At 38.1% G+C, this 21,437-nt stretch overlaps 2 protein-coding genes across 3 annotated transcripts in view; one reads left to right on the forward strand and one right to left on the reverse strand.

Moving 5' to 3' along the window:
* Positions 1-21,437, forward strand: part of LOC139982839 (uncharacterized) — a 107,951-nt gene that overhangs the window by 6,807 nt on the left and 79,707 nt on the right. The window lies entirely within an intron of this gene.
* The window catches only part of LOC139982838 (uncharacterized), a 48,854-nt gene that overhangs the window by 4,372 nt on the left and 23,045 nt on the right, over positions 1-21,437 (reverse strand). For both annotated transcript variants that reach the window (XM_071995942.1, XM_071995941.1), the window contains exons 10-17: positions 17,788-17,990; positions 17,425-17,501; positions 16,473-16,528; positions 15,766-15,885; positions 14,264-14,469; positions 11,588-11,661; positions 4,390-4,487; positions 1,037-1,084 (exon numbers count right to left, since the gene is read on the reverse strand). In XM_071995942.1, coding sequence (XP_071852043.1) covers positions 1,037-1,084; positions 4,390-4,487; positions 11,588-11,661; positions 14,264-14,469; positions 15,766-15,885; positions 16,473-16,528; positions 17,425-17,501; positions 17,788-17,990 — 882 coding nt within the window. The remainder of the gene's footprint in view (positions 1-1,036; positions 1,085-4,389; positions 4,488-11,587; positions 11,662-14,263; positions 14,470-15,765; positions 15,886-16,472; positions 16,529-17,424; positions 17,502-17,787; positions 17,991-21,437) is intronic.

A 21,437-nucleotide genomic window follows, 5' to 3' on the forward strand; every position in this document is an offset into this window, starting at 1 on the left:
TCATACTAAAAAAACAAAACAAACCTTTGACCTCTGATAGCTTCTCACACGAAGGTCGCACAGGTGTCATCCCATAAACAATTTTGATGGGAAGACATTTTAGATCTGAATACGGCCATTAAAATGCAAATACCCAAGAAACTAGTAACGGTCACCGGAGGTCAAACTAAGGTCAAAGGTCACCAAGATGCGGGTCGACTATTGGATTACAATAGAGTAACTCCCGTCCTTCACGGATATTTCGTTCTCAAGTTATTTCAAAAATACTAGTTTTTGACCCCTAATTGACCTTTGTTTTCCTTGGACCACATGACCGTTATGTTTGGAAATGATCCCTTACCCCATTCATAACTAGTCCCAAAATATCAACCATGTCAGACCCTGTCAATTGGAGTAATTGCTTTGTTTATTAATTTGGTTTTTGGCCCCTAACTAACCTTTGATGACCTTCACAGGCACCAAACAATAGGGTACATCTTTTAACTGTGGCGGATTGATATACCAAGTTTGAGATAAGTTCAATTTTCCTTTGTTGAGTTGCAGTGTACCCAAGCAAGTGTCACAGACACACAACGCCAAGCTGACTACTTAGGTACCTTTTGCTAAAGCAAGGAACCAACACGATATCATGATTAACTCTCGTGAAAAGATGCATTTACCGAGCAAATTGTTTCATGGCATAGCGTCACTTTTAAATTACCTTCAGGTAAAAGTGAGACATTATAAGAGTTGCACTGATTTTCTTACAAAGTACAAAGTACAAAGTCGAAACCTACATCAACGCCAGAATATTCAAATAATTATCTAGAAATATAATGTTTAGCTGTTTAGTGACAATAATGCAGAAATAATACGTCTAATAGGCCTATGTCATTTGTTACACACATTTCTAAAGCCCGACCAACCATCCCAAAAAGTATCGATTACCAGTGAGAACTTGCAGAGCCTCATTCATCTCTACACACACCCACACACACACTCCCTACACCTCACACACACACACATTCTCAAATCTTACGAATATTCCGTGTTTTACCTCATTTGCATAATCAGCATCCGTCAGTTCTTCCCCAGGTTTCAACATCTGTAATTAAAACATATAAAAGTTGTTATGGAATATGATATTCAATCAAGTGCGATGCTAGATCATTATAAATGCAGAAGGGGGGGGGGGGGGTTGCAATGTTTGCCGATAAAGATGAAAATACTGGCAGGATGTGTTGATAAACGAAGCGTGAGTCCAACGGATTGGGGCCCAGTGGGCAGGTGTCCGCTGAAGCCTAAAGGTCCCCTAGTTGGGGTCAATGCTCACATAAATGCTGAGGTTTACGGTATTTCTGTGCTTTAATCGGCCTAAAGTTCGACATGTACTATAAGTTGCATATTAGTTTTAATTGAAATAGGGATTTGTCTACATGTACATTCAATCTCCTCCCTCCCTGCAACATCCCCCCTTTATTTTGTATTTCTCATTCTCCCTCCCTCTTTTCAGTGGCGTACTTGGTATAGTTGTAGCCCAGGGTGGATCCTTCCCGTGTCACCTTGTGCAGGGGATGCTGCCCTGACGTAGGGCTATAAGTGGAGAAAGTTTTGTGATGTTAGGTGGCTTGGATGCAAAATGGTGCTTTTGGCAAAGCGTTGAACTGCTTATATATGTTTAGGATTTCTCATTCTTCAGTTAATGTCTCTTAATTTTCCTTTTGTTTGATCAAAATATTATAACTTGTAGATATATTAACAAAAATAGGAACAATTTCCTCCTTTCGTTTATAGCTATAGCCACTATAAGCATCCCACATGAATAATTAGTTGATTTTTGGGAGTTTGTTTTATATGTATATTTCTTGAGGGGGGCAGGGGCTGTGGCATGGCCTCTAGTGGCATGGCTTACTAGTACCCGGGCCAGGCCACCCCGCTTATTATCTACTGCCTCTCTTTTCTCTTTTCTTTATTTATTCTTTCTTCTTTCTTCTCTTCTTTACTTCTCCCTCTTTTTTCTATTTCCTTCATTTAGCTGACTGGTAACTGGACTAGGAGGGGGGGGGGGATGGAAACATCAGGACACCCCCTTCTAGCTACAGCCATGTATTCAATGGATATGGATATTATATATATATATATATATATATATATATATATATATATATATATATATATATGCGAATATGAACGGGGAGGGGGGTTCACACCCCCTCTAGTAGAGTCATGGGTTCAATGGATATTTCTGTTATTTGGTTACTTACTGTAGCCTTGCCTCACCTCACTATACACATTTATCAAAAAAGGTCGATTCGTGTAGCATAAACATTTTAATATAGGAAGTGTTAGTATGACGGAAAAAATCATAACAAAGCAGATACAACAGTTGTTTGTTAGGACTTTCAGGGGCGGATCCAGGGGGGGGGCGACCCGGCCCCGGCCCCCCCTTTTTGGAAATCAGTTGCGTTTTTTTTTTATGTGGGAGTACTTCAAATTCCTAATAGGCATAACTTGGTGAAAGAAAAGCCTAATATATATCCAGCTGCTCTTCCCTGAAACGCGATCGTTTTTATTCCAATTTGAAACTAAGGCAATTATCAGGCCTACGCGACATCACGTGTTAATTAGATACGGCTCAGTACTATAGTGCTGACTATTACTGTCTGGGAAAATCAATGCACAGTTAGCAAGTATATCATAATTATCTGAATGAAAGGGGGTGTAGGCGGTTTTACACTATCTAACGCAACGTAGTCGCCAAGAACCTGAAGTATTTTTAAGGAACATGAACTTATAGCATGCTCCTCGTGGTGAAACATAATTGCACCTATTAGGTGAATTGAGTGTACTGTTAATAGTAGGAGAGACTAGTGTAGGTTCTTATGACCAACTAGACCGGTTTCTGCTCTTAAACTTTATAGGAGGAGCTTCTTCAGTAGTAGCCTTTGAATATTTTATTCGGCCTGGGCGTCTCGTTCTCAAAATGCATCTATTTTCTGTGCACGAGTTTTTATGGACTCATAGTGCAGCTATAAGAGCATATAAAAGAGCTTCGTGTGAACCTTGAGAGTCAGCTGATTCTTCGTTAGTATGAATCCTTGAGTTAACAAGTAAATCTTTGAGATTTTGGGCCCTTTCGTAGGCTAGAATCGGTTCTTTTGGAAACAGTTTGGATAATTCCGCGTGCAGGGGCGTAGCGAGCCGGGGGGGGGGGGTGGGGTGTCACACCCCCAATAATTTGGTCGCTGTCGGCAAATGTTGGGTCTGTCGGCAAAAGGAGAAAAGGTGAAGAGAGCGGAAGGGGAAGAAAGAAGGAAAGCTGAATAGAGAAAAGGAGAACGGGAGCTTCTTTATCGGTTATTTCGATTTTCCAGTTCTTCATCTGATAAACTCATTCACCAATCCAATCACCCGACGCCTGCAAGTTAAAAACCTCTCGGCAAATAACTGATAATGTCACGGCCGTCAGTATAGCTACTGTAGCCAGGCTCAGCTAGACGAGTACCAGAATCGCCGGCAACTCAGTGAAAGAAATGGAATTAAATGCAAATTAAAATTGTGAGTGCTTGGATGCAAAATGGTGAAACCCCTCCCCCTAGACCCCTCCCCTTGGACGCAGATCACTAAAGTGCTACCATCGGGATGTCGGCCCCCCCTTTCTCAAAATCCTGGATCCGCCCCTGACTTTCGTTCTATAATTTCATTGGCATGAAAGTGTTCTAGCTGTCTTTCTTTTAATGACGTCATGGCTATAGCTATCTCTTCTGTACTTTATGCTGGCAGTGATTGCAACCATTTAATATTTAATAATCATTTTGTTATAACATTGGTTTGATATTTAATGTAGAAGACAGGATGTAAATAAGTCATGACAAATAGGAATTTACAATGGTTAACCATACTATGTTAGACTTTCTTGAACTTGATCTTGGCGATTTACTACAGGAAATACCTAGAAATATTATGAACTTCTAGTAAGATCATATATTCAAATAAAATATAAGAACTGTATAACAAACTGTCTTTTTAGTCCACTTCTATCCCGAATGCCAGGAACAGGGAATGTCAGTAATTTAAAGCAACATTAAAGCAACAACACGTATGTGAAGGAAATCTCAACTAGTTGAAGCAGCAGATGTATGATTTCGGAAATTAATGCCGGGAAGTCAACTTCTTTAACCAATAACATCACACTCATGAAGGGCAACAGGAATGTGTATCTGCACTCCGTCTGGAAATGTCTTAACGCTTTAGTGTTTAAAGCAAACTGATGGCAACAACTATAATGCATACTAAAGGATGTATTTAGGACAAAACTCATTTATTTTAAACTATCTACGACAAATCAAACTTATGTTTGTACCCAATGTAACTATTTACACGTAATGATATCTCACACGCATTACTTACAGGAAAGAATGACTCAGGATCTTTGTTCAGAAGCCAGCGACCAGACTGAAGATCCAGAAGATATTTGCGTTCATTAAGTCCGTAAGGAAACCAGGCAACTGTAAAATGGAGAGAACAAAAACTATAGGAAATACTGTAACTTGATGATGCATGGATAATTGAGTAATGGAAATTCGTAGTAATTTTGGGGATCCCCCAACGCCCCTCCCCTCACATACGTATACAAAGAGAATATTTGACATTTATTGTTACCCTCATATATATGTCGCCACACGAGAGATAGAGAGTCAGAGTATATACCTTCTCGTCCTTCTCAACTTGACATTATATCCTAATATTTTCATCAATGGAAACAATTTTCAGTATTAGGTTGATAATTAATAGCTATTTAATTAAATATTTTGTCATAATCAGAGAAACATCGCCACTACAGTTTATGACTCTTAAGTTGCAAATTTTGGAAAATAATGTGTTCTATCCAGGGACGACTACACATTTAGTAACCTTTCTATTTCATAATACCTGTTGAACTTTTGATAACGTACTGTAAATATTATATTTTCTATTGTAAAATGAACAAATTAAAAGTTATATAACTATTTTACACTGTTTGATCCTTCTTTTTCTTATTTAAAACATTATCTTACAAAATAAACTTACATTGTATTAAATGAAAAATTTGATCACAAGAAGAATAAGTAACATCCAACGTAATCGATCTTGGTATCCTTTTGGGGCAGTCTACTATAAATTATGTTTAATTTTGAACCCAAGAACTGGATATATGTATAAATAAATATAGGCATTCAGGACTGGTCTTTTTCTAAAAAAAACTATCCTAGCCCGCCCGGCCCCCGCCCGGCCCCCGCCATCCCCCCCCCCCCATTTGTAACGAGAACAACTTCAGCATCTCAAAGTCAGCATATCCATACTGTTCCAGATTACCAACTACAGATGTGTTTCTCTATCAGTGTTCTATGCTGTGCCAGAATACAGTGGCGGATCCAGGATTTCGCCGAAGGGGGGGCCCAGATGGGAAATGCCTAATCGTCGTCCTGGGGGAGGGGTCTAAGGGGAGTGGGTGCCCCCCTCCCCTTTGGAAAATTTCACAAACTATGGAGGTCCTCGGTGCAATCTGGTGCTACTTTTCGTGAAAGTTTTGAGTAAAATTTATTTCCAATAAATCATGTATTCATGGTTTGCCGGGCATATATTTGCAATTTCGAGCAATGAGCTGGGATTTACGTCTTTGGGGAGTAGGTGGTGATGCAAACTACTTTTTACCAGGCTACTCCAGGCCATTTCATCTTGGATGCCCCCTTCCAGATGGAGACTATTGATGCAGTCAGAGTGCCCCTCTCACCTTCACTTTATCAGAATGATGGTGTACTCTTTTTGCAAATTTATTTTACAAAAAATTACACGCACAGTGGCGTAGCTAGGATTTTTTGAGTGGGGGCCATGGGGGGCTGTTCTTTCTTGTGGGGGGGGGAGTTTACTATCTAAGCGGAGCGCCACCTTGGTTGGCGCGGAGCGTACAGAGAAAATTTGAGATTTCAGCACCCCCCAGATCGCAGGAGATGGCACCTGTGAGGCAAAATAGCAACCAAAAAGATGTGCAACTTTGGTGACAGAAATGCAAAAAAGTTTTTTCTCTTTCATGCTGACTGGCCTTGCCAACTCAGCCAGACTTTTAACTTGAGGGAAGTTGGCATCATTTGTCGTTTCAAGCTGTCAAGGCCTTTCTCCCAACTCAAACCCCTGTGGGCTACCGGTAGATTTGCAGGATATGCCCACATGTGGACTTAAATAGCATTAGAGGAAGGGGGTGGAAGACTAACACGCATCGATGTTTCGGTAATGGTCCACATTGGTGGCTCGGTGCTTATTAGGCCATTTATTGGGTTTCTTGAGGCAGCTGTCATCAGAATCTGGCTTTTTGTGCCAATCGATGACCGATAACATGTATTGGTATGTAAATTTCTTCTTCATATATCTAGCAACACTCTAAAAACAAATGAGTGGATTTCATTCCATTGGAGTGATCACTCGGCGCACTTCAAATTAAGAGTGAAATTTAACTCTATTGGAGTTAACCCTCACTCCTAATATGAGTGAATATAACTCTATTAGGAGTTAAGATTTACTCCAATGGAGTGGAAATTCACTCTTATACCGGAATGTGCTCAGTGATCACTCCCATGGAGTGAAATTCACCTATGTTTTTATCAGTACAGTACAGTGCATATCATCATAGACGTACGTACGTACGTACTACTACGTACGTTCGTATATCAGACGCACTCGATACCCACGATACGATATGGTCCTGGAGAAACTATTTCCACTCATCATTTTTTAAGGCGATACAGTAGTGAGTATTGAACAGGCACAGCCGCATGTTTGCAGGAAATTCAGAATTCCCAATATTTTATATCTCTACCAGTAGTGAAAATCATGTTTTTCGACAGTTTCGTGGACATAAAAAGTTGTTTTGTGGAATATTCAATGACATATCAGGGGCTGATGCAGGATTTGTGACAGGGGGGGGGGGTCTGACTGGTCCAGCCGCGCCTGAACGTAAGACTATCTAAGCGGAGCGCCATCATCGGTTGGCGCGGAGCGTCCAAGAAAATATTTGGCTTTACAAACCCCCAGATGGCCGAAAACGGCACTTCCCGAGTATTCTAAGCAGCATGTACCTAGCCTGAAAATATGGATCTCATGTCTGCAATTTCAGGCCCCCCGTAGCTATGCCACTGATCACGCATGGGGCCCTTTCCCTCGAACGCGGTAAAAAAAAAAAAAAAAAAAATCAGGATTTTCAAAAAGGGGGGGCCCGGGCCCCCCGGGCCCCCCCCTGGATCCGCCCCTGAGAATACACGGGAAACGTTGTCATGGTGTGACGTTAATGTGACATTTGCTCATGTGTGTCCTTGTACCTTTCAGTTAGTTCTTATTAACTGATAGCGCATTTGTCATATCCGTTTAAAAAGTTAACTCGGGTCCGCCTCTTGAGATCATTCGATCGTGTGTACCAGAATGCGATACGCACTGACATTGCAACATTCGTAGTCATTTGTTCAACAGGTTTTGGTCGTTATTGTCCATGGCTAATGTTGTAGGTATATAGAATTATGTGCTCTGCAGAAAATGTCCTGAAATTTAGTCGCATTATTAGCGAATTCTTAGCAAACACTAACAATATCACTAAAGGAAGGAAAGATTGCAGAATCCAGTTAAACACAAAAACGTCATACAAATATGTGTGTCGATCTGCCGATTGTGTTTTCATTGATTACTTTATAGGCTGTGGGCAACGCAGGCAACTTTTGAATGTTAAATGCTTCATCTGAACAAAATCAAGTAAATATTATCTATAAGCTGGCCATGAGCGTAATCATTTCATTATTACGGTCAACCATGGGCCGCGATCCTTGGGGGGGGGAAGGGGATATATCCCCCCATGAAAATGGGTGGAGGGGATGTAATTCACCATATCCCCCACCAAATGCCACGGATAGGAATATTTTCATGCCTACATTTATGCATCATCGTGAATGTACGGCTCTTTATTAGCTTCATTTCTCGTCTACTATAAACGCCTAAGGATCTTTTCAAATAAACCGTCTTTATAAAGCAAGAAAAGTTGACTGTATAACAACACAATATATTATTGCGCCCACGGTATTGATATAGTACATATATGCACCCTAATAGTATTCATATAGGCCCTATAGTAGGCCTACACACGTACATGTTCCCTCTGACAGCTGAGAATAAAAATTAAATCTCATGTTACCAGGGTAATGCTTGATACAAGTTTCACCTGGATGCCCTATAGCAACCGGTTCCTAGGAATATAACTATGTGTAATTGTGTATTGCATGTGTATACAGGTGCGTATCCAGGGGGGGCGTTGGGGCGCGCGCCCCCCGGGTAAGGAAAAGAGGAGAGAAAAAAAGAGAAGAGAAAAGGGAAAAGGAGGGGGAAAAAAGAAAAGGAGGAGAGGAAGGAAGGGAAAAGAAAAAGAAAAAAAAGAGAGAAAAAGGAAAAAAGGAGGGAGTAGAAGATAGCCAAGACCTCGGGAAGAGAAAGAGGAACAGTCATAGTTAAAGCGCTGATCCCTATAATATACACAGGGTAGCCAGTGACAGATCAAGGATTACGGAGGGGGTGTGCGCCTCACCCTACCCCTTACACCGACAACTCCATTTTTGACGTTTCCATTTTTCCTCTCTCACTAATGTATCTATATAAATACTATATATGGTCTATCATAACGCGTGTGTGTATGGACGCCTTAAACAATTGTACAATTGTGCTATATGGAACCAACTGTGCACTGGTCTTGAACTCGACCGAGTCGTCGGGGTACATGACGCATTTCGGGAAGGGGGCGACCGCCCCCCCCCGAGCAAATTTTCTTTATGACATCGCTAGTAATATCAAAATAGACAATGCTTAGATGCAACTTACAAGGCCTGGGAAGTGTCATTTCCAGCGATCTGGGAGGCATTTTCGGCCAAAATTTTTCTTTTACGCTTCGCGCCAACACATGGTGGCGCTTCGCTTAGATAGTTTGCCCCTCCCTTGGCAATTACTCGCTACACGCCTGTTCGAATTTGTAAAGCAAAGAGCAGATATAACATCATATCAGTGAGCATTAAAATGCATGTTCCACGATGAACAGCCTCAAAAACTGTCTATGTGTGTAGTTAAAGCCGTAGGAGCCCAATTGGATTTGGGGGCTGTAATGACTTGCCCGAAAAAAAGCCAAAATTGTTCGCGCGCGGAGCGCGCGTTCAACATACCGATGCCAGTATCATATAAGCAAGCATCGGTCATTACAGTGCATGGTATCGTGTACCGCACGGTCCGTGAAAGTTGCACAGTATACCGCTGGATGCTATGTAAACAACCAAATGTCTTATGTAGATGGAGAAAAAGCATACAGATCCATTTATGTCAAAACTCTCTTTTACAGTAGTAATGTCGGCCAAGCTTACAACTTTATTTTAATTACCAAGGAGATCATTTTTAAGCTATTCATTGCTATTTATTTTTCTTTCAGTAGGTGCCCGAAAAAGATGGGGAAAAATTTGGTTGCGGGGGGGGGGGGGGGAGGGGGGCTGCAGCCACCGCCTTCTACGGGACCTACGCCTATGTGTTTAGTGTTCGCTTTCGATATACCTGATATCGGAAATATCTGCTATTTTTCATTTCCTTCAACCAAGTTTTATAATAGCCATTATAACAGGTTGCAATATTTCTACACCAAGAAATTAACTGTGTCGGAATTTTCCAAAATTTCCTCACCAACATTCTTCATCATACTTTCCTCTACTCGTTCAATTTTGACCTGTCTGTTAGGGGTTCAAGGAGGTTTTTATATATTGCTTGTACCATAGATTGAATTTTGTGCAACATTATGGGTATGTTTTCAAGTGATTTTATTCACGAGAAATGTGAATTTTCAAATTCTCAACAAATAATGGGCTTAAAACCTTGAAAAGTGGGGCTTTCGGATATTGTGGGCCGTGACGTAGAATCACCTACAAAAGCAATGATCCATAGGAAATGCAATGAGGTCGAACATGATGTGTGACTGGTGACAATCTTCAAAAAGGTTATGGATGGAAAAAAACTTTGGGGAAATACTTGGTTCTCAGGCAAAAGTGTACATCTGGTTGGTCATTTTCAAGCCCGAGAAGTGCTATTTCCGGTGATCTGGGGGGTATCAAAACCAGAAATTTTCTTGTACGCTGCGCGCCAACCGATGGTGGCGCTCCGCTTAGATAGTAATTCGCGCCCCCCGGGTTAGAAAATCCTGGATACGCGCCTGGTATAGGCCTATAATAGCCTGCATGAGGGCATTTTCTTCATCGAATTATATAAAAGAGCACTCGAACATTCTAACGTAGCGCCTGAAACAAGATTGACAGGGGCACTTTTCAAAAAATAACACCCGAAATTAAAAAAAAAAGTATTTTGGATCCTGATTATGAGATATTTCGGACATGATATCCCTATTTTAAAGTTGGGTATATGCCGCTTGGAAACCTCGGGAAGTGCCGTTTCCGGCCATCTAGATGGTTTGTAAATCCCAAAATTTTCTTGTACGCTTCGCGCCAACCCATGGTGGCGCTACGCTTAGATAGTCAACAAGGTCATATCCCCCCCCCCCACTCGGAAGTACGGATCGCCGCCCATGCGGTCAACAACTTACGCCTTGAAAACAATTCAGATAACCATTTAGGATCAATTGTAAGTTTCCCGGAATCTTTTAATGCAACACAATTACCTAAATATATATATATATATATATATATATATATATATATATATATATATATATATATATATATATATATATATATAACAATTTCTCTTATTTTCGTTGCCAGAGTGAGTTTGCCACTTAATTTACAGTCAAACTTCAGCTGCATGAACAAACAACTTGATTCACTTATAGACGTGGAAATAAGTTGTATTCAAGTATGTGCCTAACTACAATATATCCGCTTAAATAGCTGGTTAAAGTTATTGATTGTCTTTTCCATGTTACATATCTGAAGATGTAATTTGTAACTACTATCATAATGTTGGAGTTACTGCTATGATTTAAATGTAAGGTGGTGAAGCGCCCAGAGGTTTTAATTGATGATTAATATGACCATGACATCATAACCACCCGCTCATTGACAGTGTACAGAAAAATCCTATCATGTTGCACAAACATTTTTTTAATTAATTAATCAATGTACTACGTAACTGACAAGAACTCATCAAAACAGTTCCGAAGTGAAGCATCAATTGAAAAAAAAAAATACAAAGAACCTTTCAGTGACATAAAAGATACTTCAAAGAAATGGAAGGTTTAAACATCCTTACTAATACCCTCTAATTTACAACTAGATTGATAAATTATCACAATCATGCACCTAAATAACAAACCAGTTTACCATTACTAAATAAACCTACCTAACAACACTCCTGTATTTAATACAATTAAAGTATACAGCAATCGCTCACTTTCTGTCCATCTACGTTCATCGACATTGAAGTACCGATGATCTACCAGACTGGACTGTGAGAAAAGTTTCACCAAATCCCCCCCCCCCCTCCCCCCACTTGCTCCATTCCAATTCTCCCTGGTATAAACCACTAGAATATCAATGAGAGTTTTATACAGTACCGTCGACATTCCTTGCTTTCAGGTTTGCCAGAGAGGAAGATGCTATAGTAGGTGGCAGCAGACAGTACATAAAACTGAAGAGGAAGAAAGAGATTCATTGTTATTATAATTGTGACGTCATATAAAATTCAAGCACTGTCCATCCAGTGTAAGTACTTCTGTTTTTAATTATCGACTACAAGGTGCCGCTTATACAAGATACGTAAACGGTGGGAAGGATAAAGGTTAGCAATGTTACAATCTAAAATATTATAAAGCTGAAGGTGTGATACCCGTTATTAAAAGGCGATAATATATCTTTTACATGATATTTAGGTCAGAATAACGCACTTGTATACCTGACCATAATGGCGGTGACATTGACTACCAATACGGACAAGGCCATCAAAGTTATGCAATACCTTATATAATAAATGTTAACATTTAACGACTGGAAATGATGCGTATGTAATCTACATTTACCAGAACTTCACAAAACTACGATACCCATATCCATGGAAGCAACAACCATTTTTGGCTCTGCCAACGGGGGAAGGGGGATTCGGGCTCTGCCAACAGGGGAGGGGGGTTCGGGGGAGGCAAAAATAGTATGCCGGCCGTCAAGGTGATGGGTCCTATGGGGCGCCGTGTCTATTCCCTTTGAGAAATGTTGGTTAGATGGATGGTGTTTGCATGACGGTTCTATAGTCTGTTTCATTTTGAAAAAAAATTCTTCTGAAGGAAAGTAAATAATAAATAATATATTAATTAGTCTTTTTTCTTTACTGTTTAGGTTGCACCGCACATATACATTATATATTTATATACTGTGCACTAGAGTGCTTTGTAATATTGCTGGCATTATTTTATTCTGGGGACTAACCGCCCCCCCCCCCAAAAAAAACACACACACACACACACACTCTTTGCCCTGTCCAATAACATTTCAAACGCCTCATCACTAACTGTACACAAATAAGAAGTTGTTCCCCTCTTTTCCGTTACTGCGAAGAATCCTCTTTGAAGCATCCAATACAATACAAATATACCTTACTGCTATAAGGAAAGGTCTATTGAAGTTACATTCATTCATTCATACTTAGTAAAGATTCCTAAATCCTATTTGTCCATTCAGGGCAGCTGACCGTGGTTAATCCTGTGAGTAACCTACGGTAAAATTACGGGGCATCACTTTAATAAATCTTTGGTTATATGTAACCAAAAATGTTTTGTTTTATGATTTTTCCCCCACACAAATGGTAGTGTTTGAACGAACGGGGTTAATCAACGGTCTAGCGTGCGTTACTCACATGATTAATGCACTCCGGGTGTTAATGCTATCGCTGGATGCACTCGGGCTCCGCCCTCGTGCATCGCTTGCGTTATCCCCCGATCGTGCATTAATCCTGTGAGTAAAGCACGCTAGACCGTTGATTAACCCCTTATTAAATTGTCATTTTGATGAAAACATGGATTAAAACAAATATAGGAGAAATGGAACTGTGCGTGCGTCGAGGTGCATGGTGGATGGTGTTGAGGTGCAGGGATTGGGAGGGATTAAAGCGGAGGATTGGCCTGATGAAAACATGGATTAAAACAAATATAGGAGACAATAGAAAAATGTGCCTGTGCCGAGGGGTGGGTGGTAGTAGGGAGGGGGGCTGCGGGGCATTAAAGCGGAGGATTGGACTGGTGATTTAGTACCCATGGAAGAGGGGAGATGATGTTATCTAGCAACCCAACAGCAGAAGGGTCATTTGCAAGAGGTGGTGTTAAGAAAATGTACAGGTGTGTGATGCGCTGGGCGTGGATATTAAATAGCGTTTAGGACACATTAAACAGGATCAGGGAAATGACATTTGAGGGGTGCGGGAGGGGGTGTGAGAGAGGGTATACATAATTGCATAGTCTTGTTCAGGGCATGATTTGAAGGTAGTAGGAACAGCAGTGCGGAGGTTGGCTTGGTAGTAGGGCCGATATATAGTTGTTGTAGCATTGGAAGGGAAATTCCATGATGAGAATAATTTTAATGGGGAATGGCATTCGAAAGGACTAGGGGTGTGGAAGAGGAAACTGGTGGAGGTTATGTATATACTTCCGTATTTGATACATTTGTTAAAGACTTGCAAATTGTTAGTAGATTTCATTCTCTTAAAACAAAACTTATTTATTTAGCTTCTTAACTAATTACGGTAAATAATTTCTTCCACTGTTGATGTTGTCAAGTTTGTTAAACTAAAAATTAAGCTACATACAAACTTGTTCTTATTTTCTTTGATCCATTTCTCTCTTAGATTCCTTATTTAATTTCATTAATACTTAAAATAAACCATTTAAACCAATGTCTTCTCCTCTCACGCTATAAACATTTGTTATCATTCTTACTACAATACAAGTCAATCTTTTATTTTAATTTTTGTAAATATGTTTATTTGTCTCATTTTGTCTCTATTTTACTCTCCCATTAATCATATTCCTCACCAGATGACTGTTTTTTCATTGTTAGTATATTTTTCTATTCAATTTCTTCTTCATTTATTTGTTTTTCTTTTACAGTTATCTAAAACTATCAATAAACCTTCAGTAATTATAAAATATTAACTATATTAATAATTCCTATCTTGTTAATATAATTATTATTAATTAGTTATTGTATTAATTACTAATATTATTTTCATATCTATTAATTATACTTACCCCAGTAGCTTGAATCTTTGAGAGTGTTGTAGATAGTTTAATATTCCATTAACATCATGTTTATTCATTTCCCTCCCTTCCTCTGTGTCTATGCTCATCATCTCTATTGATTTTAAGATTGGTAGAGAGAGACCAGAGTAGAGAGTAATATCATCTCCATCAACCTTGTTAAAGGACCCGAGTAGACCCACACCGAGTATAGGAATCTGAAGGAAAGTAAATAATAAATATAATATTAATAATTATATCATAGTATCATAAATATCTGTGACTAGTTACAATAATGTTATATGAGTTGACTATTTGTTTCTTTTATAATTAATGAAGAACTAATGGTTCTGGGGTTTGAGGAGGTTAAAATGGGGCCAGTTTAATATTCAAATTGATGTCAAGGGGGGATATCGGGGGGGGCAGTTTGGTGGTTATAGTGAGTTACACTAATTTATTACTTTACTGTAAATAGACACAGCATTGTGAGATTATTGAACAAAAGGGGAACAGGAGGGTGTACAGTGGTTCAGGGAAAGGTAAGGGAGGTAATACCACTAATATTATGTTAGTGGTATTAGTTGATTTACGGTTCAGTTGTAACAAATTCTAGTGTAGGATAAGTATAACTGTAATAGAATAATAAATACAGGATTGACCCTGACTAGAAATGGGAATCTGAAGGAAAATAAATACTTAATAGAATAAATATAATAATAAACAATAAATAAAGACATGTTTTGTTTTAATGAGGGTAATGTTGGGTCAATTGTTTAGAAGATTAGTGGATAGGGTTATTAGTGAAGGGTGTTTCGGGAGTACATTGGTGTAATTTCATTGTGGGGTGAAACTGTGATTTTTAGCAGAGTGGCCCTGTGAGGGGGGGGGGGGGGGGCGATAGGGAAAAGTTGACTTGTGCTAGGTAATGCTAGGGTTTAGTGCGAATATGGCATTACATTACTTGAGTTCTGGTCCAAGACACGCTGTCAAACCACATTGCACCATCTTGAATAATTACTGGCGATTATTTTATTTTCTCGTATTAGTTTAATTTAAATTATTAATTATCTGTTAATTTAGGTATTAGTATTCAACAATAATAAGAAAGGGATTTTTTAGCTTCTAATTAAGGTCGCTTCTGGAATAGCAATGTTTTTTATTCGACCATACAGATCAATAATTATATTTCTCTTAAGTCATTTAAAGTAACTGGAAGCATCTTAGAAATGGCGGATTGTTCAGTAGCTAAGAGGATTATTGTCATTTTCCTTAGCGTACAGTAATCCACTAGTCAGTTTTTTGTATGTTTTAATTAGATATATTTTGTTAAAATCTCGTATTTTGTTGATCAGATCACACTTTATTTAGGAGGGTCCTAAATTATCTAATTCTGATGCCAACAATAATAAACCGGCTCACTATCAAATCACCGAAAGTTGGGGAGAACAACAAATAAAATAATTAATTTTTATCTGTTAGTTCTACTTCACCGTATCCCTTCAATGTATCCTTACGTCATAGCTGGATGCTTTCTTCAGGAGTTCTATGGTTGACTTCTGTGATTCCTGACTGCTTTTTTTATAGATGACGACAATATTTGAACACAGCTCTGTAATAGTCGGGATGTCTTCGGCCTATGAAATTAAATGACCAAAATTACACAATGTTTAACTTGTCTGTTTCTACTCTAGATACTGACACTTTCTGAATAAAGTCCTTCAAATTCTAATTCGGGTTTTTACTTGTCTGTCTGCACTCTTCCCCCCTCATCTCGTACATTGATGACAGCCCACTTTTGTTCACCTCTTTCTTAATCTTAGACTCATAAAATATAATATTTCATATTTATTCCACTACTTGTTTTATCTAACGTCATCACTTTGTGAACCTGTCAATGAGCGTGAGGATATCCTATGTTTCCCAAACCACCAAATAGTACCTACTAACCCCCAGCCCCCCCCCCCCCGCAGCATATCTCTATTCATATTTCTAACTGACACTTAATCAGAATCGAAAACAATTACTGATAAATTTATTTCATTCTTGAAAATGTTTGCAAAAGATTAAGCCGCATACCACACACTGTTTCAGATTTGTATCATCGCTTCAATGGGATATTCCACGGTACAATGATATTTACATTAGCAGTTAAATAGGCTATATTAATTACAAAACAGGGGCCATGTTCATCCTTACATAAAATTACCATCTTATCACCAACCTGTTTCCATTTGCCAGACTGCAGGTCAAGATGACTGGTTGTATCCGGCCGAAGAACTTCAGAGAAAGAAAATTACAACATTAATATATTACTAGTCATGCTTACCTACATTAACAAAATAAAACTACCATGCTGAAATATTAAATGATTCTCAATTGTTATTTGTTTTTGTTGATGGGATCTATATCTCTCTTTTCAGCTCTCTTTCTGGTTTATTCATTTTCCAAACAGTAATAAACAAGCAAGATTAAAACAACAAAAAACAAGATTAAACGAACACAAATTAATAGGTGTATTAACTATACTTTTAAATTTAGTAGGATACTTTGCAATTTTGATTAATGTGTTGCTTATGTCACTTCGGAATTATTAGTCATTATAAGTGAACTGTCGTTACTAAGAGTAGATATATGCCACCCCCCCCCCCCCTCGCAACGTGCCTTATCTTCTTCTCTCACAGTTTATGTACGACCTTCGCAGTAAATAGAGTAAAATTATAATTTTTCTGTCAAATTTTGCAACATGTCTTTGTTCATTATTTCAGCATCATAATATTGGTACTGTTTCCACCTACATAAATATTACAGATGATAAGTCAGTTTTCACTGCAAACTTCATAACAGAAATGACAAAGGATTGAAACACTTACAAACATCTCATGTACCCATACACAATGGGATAGGTCCTAACCTTACACGTGCTATATGAATGAATGGTTTATGCACAACCACTATCGCAAGAAGTGCACGGCTGTGCTGAAACCAAAATATGCAAATTTATATAATGCATACAGTTTTAATAATTCTCTCCGAAAAGTTACTTCCCCCCGCATTCCCCCACCCCTTCAAAAACTCCCAATTGTACTATTCCAAAACTAAGCACCCACACAAAAAGTTAGCTACTTTTTCATGCTCATTTAAAAAAAAACTCCATTGTTAGCTGCCGCAAATACCTTTAATATTCCTTGATCTTGCTGTTTCCGCTATACTCTCAGGACTGATGGATGTTGGCAGTTTACATTGATAAAAACTGTGAAACAAAAAAAATAATGAAGTTAAACTTGAGACATTATATACAATGATTCTCTTGGCTGTTTCAAATGCATTATAAGAACTAGCCGACTTTCTTTATTACTTTAAAAAAAACCTTTAAAACTATGATTAATATATATTTCGTCTTTTACGCGGTGTTTTATGTATAGGCCTGCGTAAGGACATTAATGTTAACCAACATACAAACATTCAAGACGTTCGTTTAGACATATATTAATTTTTTGTGATCAGTTTTATCCTCCATACCAATTTATTGTACTCACCTTAATTCTTTGAATGCCCTAGACTGTATTCCATAGTTCAATAGTCCAATAACGTCTTCCTCGGTAAGTTCTGCTAAGTTTGCAACTACTGATAACTTCTTCAGCGTCGAGAGGGTTGGTAAGCAAAGACCAGATTGGATCACGATACCACCTTTATCTACCTTACTGATGGACACCGCCAGTACTAGTTTATATATGGGTATCTGCAGTGAGAGGAATACCAGGAATATTATGATCGCTCATTTTAACTTTCAAACACCACGTGTTTGTTCTTTAAAATTTCATAATTATAGTGTAATCTACAATTGGTGCTTAAATCATGAATGATATACATTTTCCAATTTAATCCTTTCCGAAATATTGTTGTTTTTATAGAAATATTGCTGTATAAAACACAAGCACATATGGTCATTTTCACAATCAATGGTGTAACTTTTGTACACTCAGGGCCAAAATTTCAAACAGCATATATATTGAAATTTGTACTAACTTCACATGTTAAAGGGTTCAAATTTTGTAACTTCAACTTTTCGGAGCTTAAACATACTATACGTTTATGTGTGTAATTTTTTGGTGACTGTATGACTCTAGGAAACTTTAAGCAAAAAGATATATTTTTAAGCAACCATATTTACACAGTGTTAAAACAGTACTCTGATTCAAGTAAACTTTAAAATGTTTATCATTATATGTTACTTAAAAATGAAAAGGATTTGGCAGAAAGTCTTTAATACTATTGCAGATATTTCCATGTTAACTGAAAATTTATTGGAAATCAAGGATTGTTTTTCTTAATTTTAACTTTAAAATATAAAAAAAAATAATGATGCCAAGTCAAACACCCTAAATAATGTGTCCTCACAGAGGGCTAATATCAAATCCTAGTTGCCCAAAAATCCATGCAGTTTTGTAAAAGTTGGAATTTTCCCACATACGCGTTCGGAAGTGACGTTAACATTTTACATGTGTTTCGGAGGTGACAAAACTGTTTACAAGTTGTTGTAAAGGCTTTTTTGCTAATAACAAAGAATTAAACACTTAATCTCAATGTATATTCATAACATCTTTCATCAAACACTGATTTAAATAAAAATATTTCTGCCAAGTAGCAGAGAATGTTAATCAACTACCTGTACAACTAGTGAAACAAGTGAATGAATACAGAACACAGCATACAACAATTTTATGTTATAAAAGATAGTTAAATGTCAGGTATTTATGGGCATTTAAAACGCAATTGTAAACATTGGGTTGAAGTCTCTTACTGTAGCACTCATATTGCAAATGATTATCTCACATACAACATATTGTATATACCTTCAGTCTCTTTTGTTTCGGAGGTGACGCTAAACGTTTACACAACCCAAAAGGCTTGATTCATGCTAAAACACATAGAGCTTATCTTGGAAAGTATGAAAAACATTACAAGGATATGTTGATAATATTTAAATGACATTCATGATACTAAAAAATATGACTGCTTTTGCTGCCATTCATGATAACTTGGAGACAATACTGTATCCATTCAAAATCGTTTGGTTAAGTTCACACTGTTTTGGCTAATTGCATTCATTTTCATTTCTTTATTCCAGTATAAATTTACAGAGAAATTTATAAATAGGATAAAAATATAACAACATACAAAACATCAAAATACAGGTTAAGACATATAAAAGTTTATGAGACTAAGTTAATAGTGAAAACATAAAAAGCGTTACAAAAGTTATCAAAATTATCAAGAAGCTACAACAAAGGATCTAGGAAGCTGTCTTTACCAGTTTACAAAAAGGTCTGCTCTGTACATAAAAGGAGTTCTTAATATGAAATATCTTAATATCTTAATAATATCTTATATCTTAATATGAAATATTATACCACAAAGAAATGATTAACATTCATAGCCATTAGCCATTCTGACTGATAGTTACAGTATCGTTTATGCTGGTTACACTTTTGGCAGTGAAACTGACCGTCACATTCCTGTAACCTTATACAAATTTGAAGAGGATATTCAGTCTAATATTCTGGAAAAAAAAAACACACCATTAACATGACCTATTGCAGTCTATCAATGTTTCAGTGAAAAGTTAGGTTAACACTTGTCAAAACTGCATAAATGATGGGCTAAAATCATTTAACAGCAGCTTGGCTTCTATGGCCTTGTTCACATTTAAGAATGCACCCGTACTTCAAGTCTGCAAGGGCAATTAATTCCCTCAGTGTGAACACTCCTTTACTCATACTTCAAGTCGGCATGCAGTCTTAAGAATTTATCCTCCTTTCTGGGGTTTCATTCAATCGCTATTGCATTCTCAATAAATGTAATGTGAATGGTCGGAGACTTAATGATGACCCGAGATTTCCGATATATCAAGTTGCAATTTGGCGGGTAGTGCGTACATGTATGTGTTTGTCAGAGCGTTGCCCTTCTTAACAGAAACACTACCAAACGATGCTATTCGTGAACCCATTTCATTTTCTTTGAACCGATTTGACCAACACTGCAGAAAAGATGCGGTAACGGTTGTGAGACAAACAAGGGCGACGGAAGCACCTTCAATCTGGGGGGGGGGGGGGCACCGACATCCAAGGGTACTTTGCAGAAATTCGATTGGACTGATGCAGCCTTATATTTAGTACCATTTATAACTCTTATTGTATTATCTTATATGCGTATACACATCACTCCATCATCGCCCCCCACCCCCCTCAAGGAAAATATGCATACTAGCACTGCAATATCCAATGTGCAAATTGGGAAACAAGGAACAATTTTTCTTTTGAGACAAAATGAGGTGAAATCATGCTAGTAGCTAATGTAGGAATCTTCCGAATTAGAGTTTATTTCTTGTCAACATCTTAACAAATTTTTTCCATTCGAAATAGCTTTGAGTTTGACCCACAGAAATTCATTAAAAGTCAGGGGGGTAGGCAGGATTTGAGCGGAGCGCCACCATCGGTTGGCGCGGAGCGTACAAGAATTTTTTGGGTTTTACAAACCCCTCAGATGGCTGGAACGGCCCTTCCTGATGTTAATTCTGGTTCCATGGCCTGTTGCTAACTTGAGACACCTCAATATTTATGTGGAAAAGGGCACATTTTTAACCTGAGGAAAAGTGGGGGGGGGGGGGGCACGTGCCCCCTGTGCATGAGGATTTCCAATGAGAGGAGCGTGCAAGGATATCGTAAACTACCGATCATGTCTATTTCCTGAGGGGAGGGGGGGTATGGGTGTTTATTTTCCCATCCGAAAATATCAAGGGCTATCAAAATCACTCTCCTGTACATAGATATGGCAAAAACGAATATTGTACAGTAGATAAATAAACTACATGTAGCCTATGTGTGTACAATCGAAACGATTGAAACTTCTTGTTTCAAAACATGCAACATATTATATTGGCATTGTTTTTTGAAGTTCTAAACACAAATATCACATTGAATCCCGCTACCATCGTTTTAGTTTCGTACAGTAATGAAAATAACTGTAAAGTGTACCATCGTTGGACCTTTACACACATGTTTACTGCATGGTCCACCATAGTGTTATTCAATCTCACAATTAAGTTTTTAATGAACGGTTTCTGGCGTATTTAGAATAAATAAATAAATTGCACATGCTTTGTGGATAGCTACTCCATGGTATAGTA

This window comes from Apostichopus japonicus, chromosome 16 (genome assembly GCF_037975245.1).
Source record: "Apostichopus japonicus isolate 1M-3 chromosome 16, ASM3797524v1, whole genome shotgun sequence".
Lineage (NCBI taxonomy): Eukaryota > Metazoa > Echinodermata > Holothuroidea > Aspidochirotida > Stichopodidae > Apostichopus > Apostichopus japonicus.